Source organism: Camelina sativa, chromosome 6 (assembly GCF_000633955.1).
Source record: "Camelina sativa cultivar DH55 chromosome 6, Cs, whole genome shotgun sequence".
NCBI lineage: Eukaryota > Viridiplantae > Streptophyta > Magnoliopsida > Brassicales > Brassicaceae > Camelina > Camelina sativa.
Genome location: NC_025690.1, coordinates 16,927,663 through 16,932,978, shown reverse-complemented (window position 1 = coordinate 16,932,978; position 5,316 = coordinate 16,927,663). Strand labels below are relative to the sequence as shown.

The 5,316-nt window shown below is 35.6% G+C and overlaps 1 protein-coding gene across 1 annotated transcript; it reads right to left on the bottom strand.

Moving 5' to 3' along the window:
- LOC104791846 (ultraviolet-B receptor UVR8-like) lies at positions 13–3,068 on the bottom strand. The gene is made up of 10 exons (XM_010517834.2): positions 2,742–3,068; positions 2,578–2,651; positions 2,386–2,470; positions 2,188–2,301; positions 1,850–2,086; positions 1,480–1,710; positions 1,128–1,171; positions 637–819; positions 411–545; positions 13–321 (listed from the first exon to the last, which is right to left on the bottom strand). The coding sequence occupies exons 1-10, from the start codon at positions 3,001–3,003 to the stop codon at positions 199–201; spliced, it is 1,488 nt and encodes a 495-aa protein (XP_010516136.1). The 5' UTR covers positions 3,004–3,068; the 3' UTR covers positions 13–198.

Here is a 5,316-nt window from a genome sequence, read left to right as displayed (position 1 = left end):
TATATAATGATAGAACAAAAAGAAGTTCACTGGATTACTCAAGAGTCAAGACTTACATTGCATACAAATGCTGCTGGTGTATGTACAGTAGTATACCTCTAACGTGTATATTAAAAAAAAAAAAGGGTCAACTAAAAAATCTGATCTTTTGCTCTAATAAACCCCTAACAAACAAAAATTGGAGTGTGTCAAGTCTGTTCAGAGAGAGGACTGGCCTAGAAGCAGAGTATGCCACCAACCGCATGCAATGTTTTTGGGAACACAATCTTTGATTCTAACCTCTGATGGAGCATTCCGGTCAATCACATCTCCTAGACCCAACTGTTTCAGACAAACAACTATGTCGTCAGTAAAATCCACATTAAATGGAACAAAACAATTTCTAGAAGTAGCTCTCTGCTTTTTATTACCTGCCCATATTTGTTCCATCCCCAGCAGAATACTCTCCCTTCATCTGCAATTACAGCGGTGTGACGAGCACCGCAGGAGATGGTTTTTACGTTTACCTCTTCCAAATTTGGAGCCTCCAATAATTTTGGAAGAGTCTGAAAAATACGATTTTCAAGTTTAATGGCATGATCTTCAGAAACAATCAGCATTACTAGACAAGGAAACATATATAGTTCAAGATTCTACCTCAGCTTGATCACAACCAGTACCTAACTGTCCAAATTGATTTCCACCAAACGAATACACATCCCCATCAGATGAAGCGCATATCGTGTGCCATAGACCTGCAGCCACTTCTTCTATTCGGATTCCCAACAAAGACGACACACATGTTGGACTCAATTCATCATCTGTACTTCCTTGGCCACACTTAAGAGAGCCCAAAAAAAAATCAATTACTTCCACATACCCAACAGAAAGTGCAAATATTAGTTGCAGACGTATAGCAAGAGAGGTTTTAGATTATCTTTTACAGCCTTATCTTAATGCAGACTAGCATTTTTCCCTAGTAAAATGTTTTGATATATAGTATAATAATATATTTTGACAAGCTTAGTTACACAATGATGATTAGATCTCCTCAACACGTGGGTTCAGCTGAAAGCAAAAATCTCAAGTCATTCAAGTTTCAAGCATATATGCTGTAAAATAGAAAGCCAAGGATCTGTCGAACTCACCTGTCCATAAAGCCCCCAACCAAATGTAAGGAGCGCTCCAGTATCTGTCCACAAAAAAAAGCTAGTTAAAAATCATTCGTATTATATGCATGGCAAGTATTATCCTTCTGATAAATTCTCAGTTAACATATGTCAAACTCTTTTCAGGTTTCTGTTCATAGATTTGTAAAGGATTCCAAGCAACCTAACAAATGAACCTTTAATCAAGGCATAGTGCAAATATGAGACCAAATTTCAAAATCCTGATTACAGAGTATAAAGATTTGATAAGGTGAAAACAAGTTGTTTTGAGTGATGTGGACACTAATACAGTAGATGACTAGCCACAAAACCAATATGGTGAGAAAAATACCTGTAATCACAGCACTGTGTCGCCCTCCACATGCAATTTTTTTTACATAACTTCCAAGAACTCGACCGCATTGCACTTCTGAACTCATGTAAACACCAGAAACGGTGCCTTTTCCATAAGAAGAAGGCTCAATGCATGGAATAGGATGAGGAGAGGAGACTAGACGCACACGGGAGCCCAATCCAAGCTGTCCTTCTCCTCCATAACCCCAACCCCAAACTTGTCCAATATCTGGACTTCATATAAAATTAAGATGCATCAAGCGTTTATTATAGCACACCAAAAGCTCTTCAGAGCTACATTGATTATTTCATAACAAAATTATCCCATTCAGGATATAATGATTGGTGTAAGAAGCTGAAAAATTCACCTGATAATGCTAAAGTATGACGTCCACCAGCAGCAGCACTTATAATCCTAACTCCTGGCGCCAACGATACAAGACAAGGCAATGCCGAGAGCTCGTTGTTATCAGACTGTGATGAGTTCTCAGCAGCTTGCTTTGCTTGTGAAATCCGCCTTTTCTTCGTTGTTTCCCCTCCACCTCTAGCTTCACTCTGAGAAGACGTTCCACCACTAGACTTTTTCCCTTGAGAACTTGGACTCACTGCAAAGAAAACAAGCACCATCCTATCCTTCACATTCATCCTCAAAGTAAATAAATTTAGAGATCTCACAATGGTAAGAAAGACAAAAGGAGATGTAAACCTTGCTCTGCTGAGAACGATATGTTTCTTTCACACGAATCTCCCTCTACTTGACCGAACACTCTCCCAGTGGGTATACATTCCCTCCATCCCCATGTATAAACTTCTTGATTCTCTGTATCCAAAGGGAACAGTTCAACAACAAAAAATCAATAAAGTAATGAACTTTAAAACAGATGATAATGGAAAAATTGCAGACCTGTGACTGCAACACAATGAGCCCATCCAGCCTGAGCTTTCTGTACACGAACCTCTGGAGGAAGAGGAAAAGGCTCTGGAGTTTCCTATTATAAAAGCATATATAACTCAAGTTTTAGTATCCTCTGTACCATAGATTTCTCACAAACAAAAAAGTAATCAAATGAGCACAATGCAGAAGAAAAAATCTAACCCCGTGCTTCCCAGATGTCACATAGCTTTGACCTAGATCATCAGTTGAACCCCATGTAATCAGCTTCCCTGACTCTGATTTAGCCAAAAAAAAAACTCAAATTCAATTGAACAAATATCTCCCAATTAGATACATTATGAAAATTGAAAATTCATTCGTCAAACCTGCAGTAGCCATTGCGAAACCGCAACCACCGCCGGAGACGTCTTTCCAAGAGCTTCCAACTGTCGGCGGGATCTTGACTTCGACCGGTGACATCAGAGGAGAACGTTGCGGAGAAGCTCCGGGTAAGTAACCCCACATGTACACTAGTCTTTTACCAGCTGCTACTACTACTTTCTCATCCTCCTCCTCCTCTTCCTTCTTTGGTGCTGCGGCGGCGCTAGGTCCTCCACCAGTCTCCAGTTTTCCCCCCTCGCCATTCATAATTTTACAAACCAAAACACTCTGACGAATGAAAGAAAGCAGAAACGAAACGACGAATGGGAGAATAAAAATATCAGTTTTCACAGAGAAGTTGACGTGTATATATATATATATATGTATAGGTTGATAGGCTCTTTTTAATTAAACCTATCTAGTTTTAGAATCTTCGATTTGGCCCCTAAATTTAGTTTCCTATCGTAAAGACCCCAATCTATAGTTTAATCGAATGCTCAATAATCCATATGAGTAAAAAAAAATCAATTCAGCTACTGTCTTGGAATATTTTGCAGCAGCATTGTCGAAAACAAATTGAGTTCCTTCTTCACAAGTATATATCGTCTCAAAGCTGTCATAAAATCACTTTAGTAATTACAATTTTCTTAAATTTTTAGGCAAATTTGGTTTTATAATTAACCGTCTTGTTTCTCTCTTAAAGAAATATTCTTTGTATCCAATATTCTTCCAAAATTCTAAATATTTTTTTTTTTTAAATCAAGTTTTATATTTAAAATGTCTAAAGAATATTTGTTGCTTATAAGCTAGGAACATGAGTTTGCCAAAACAAAATAATAAAGCTAGGAACATGATTAGAAAAATTGTTAAGTGCATTTGCAGTACCAAACATTTTCTTAAAAATGCCTTCAGTAGGTCATCAAAGTCATGATATCAACATTTCAATATAGCACATATATATCAACAAATGTAATCATATGTCTCTTCGCACTTAAAAAAACCTCGAAGCCACATGGTCTTCAAATATTCTTTGATTTCTTTTACCCATTTTCAATCATCCTTAGGTCCAAACAAAAATCTGGTTTTCATGATAGGATTCATCCTCATATCTCTCATTGATTAACATTTTTATCTTTCGTTATGTACTTGAGTGATGATTAAATCAAAATTTGCAAAAATATATATTATACACTAGATGTAAATATACATAAATAAAAAATCATTTAGTATTAGAGGGAAACCAGATTTGATTTCCAAGAGTTGTTACTTTGGTGAGAACTAGATCATTCACAAACTCAGGAATTTCTTGGTAATCTATTTGAATGACTATAAAAAGTAATTTAAAAATAAATTAAAACATTGTAATAACTAAAAACTTATATATCTACAAGTAATATTATACATAAATCATTGAGCTGAGGATAAACAAACTGAAATCTGTATTTAATGTTTGCCACAAATATTATCTTTTAATTATATACATTTGCCACTTTTGCACCATGTTAAGCTGATGGTAATAATTTATACTAAGAAAAAATCCACATGTTACCAAAAATAAGTTATGAACTTTACAAGTATCTGGGTCATGTATTTTGTAATAGTGTCAAACAATTCATTAACATCTTCATTTATTGTAATTCATGTGAAATCATGTATATTGTTAATACATAATTTCAATTAGTATCATTAATCTTTTAAACATAATTTAAGTAATCCAACATAATATTTTATAGTAGAAATGATTATAATTAACTGAAAAAGTTAAGATTTTCTATACCATGATCATAATTTGGAATTGTCACAACTTTTTTTCCCCCAAAAAGTTCCTTTTATATATGACACAACTTGTTGTTGGGTTTTGGTGGATAAACATTTGAAATATCTTAATCAAAAACAAAAGGAAAAGATATGAAATATCTTGGGAAAATGTCAGCCAAGTAAAATATTCTTTGGAATAATATATATGCGATATTTGTTGTAAGCCAAGTAAAAATATCTCGTTGGAGTATGTGGACCAAAGTCTTTTACATGATGAAATCCATTTTTGTTAAAACCTTATCTACAAATATATTTCCCAAATTAGGCCTTCCCTTTAGAAAGTGTTTTAGACACGACCTTGATTTGTATTGACGAATAATGATGGTCATGGATATAAGGAAATGACAAAGGAGAGTTGGTTTACACGTTGATCCAAACAACAGGGGTGAGTTGCTAAAGTAGCAATAACTTCGGGGGTTAGTTCCAACATAACGCGTTAAACGTATCATTATTTGGAAAACGAGAGTAGCCACGTAGGATAAATCACGTGGTGGTGAACACATAGGTGGCGGAGTACTAACCACTAGTTTTATGATGGAATCTAAGCCAAGAGTTTGTGACGAAGTTTCTGGAAGCAGTAGTGTGGTCATGGTCCATAACATACGTCGGCCAAATTAGCTAGTGGGGCTTGGTTAATGAATGTGATGACACGTTGCAGGCTTTGAGACGATGAATCCTTCTTGAAGCCATGTGACTCACCATGTGGGACCTTTCAAGAACCTGATCCTAGCCATCACTCCTTGTCTCTTTTTTTTTTTTTTT

What these genes read in the sequence shown, in the direction of transcription:
- LOC104791846 (XM_010517834.2), bottom strand. Translation starts at nt 3,003, where the DNA reads ATGAATGGCGAGGGGGGAAAACTGGAGACTGGTGGAGGACCTAGCGCC. An exon ending in TGACATCTGGGAAGCACGGG is followed by an intron (nt 2,471 to 2,577) that starts GTTAGATTTTTT and finishes CTTTTATAATAG; the next exon opens with GAAACTCCAGAGCCTTTTCC. An exon ending in CTGGTTGTGATCAAGCTGAG is followed by an intron (nt 546 to 636) that starts GTAGAATCTTGA and finishes CGTATTTTTCAG; the next exon opens with ACTCTTCCAAAATTATTGGA.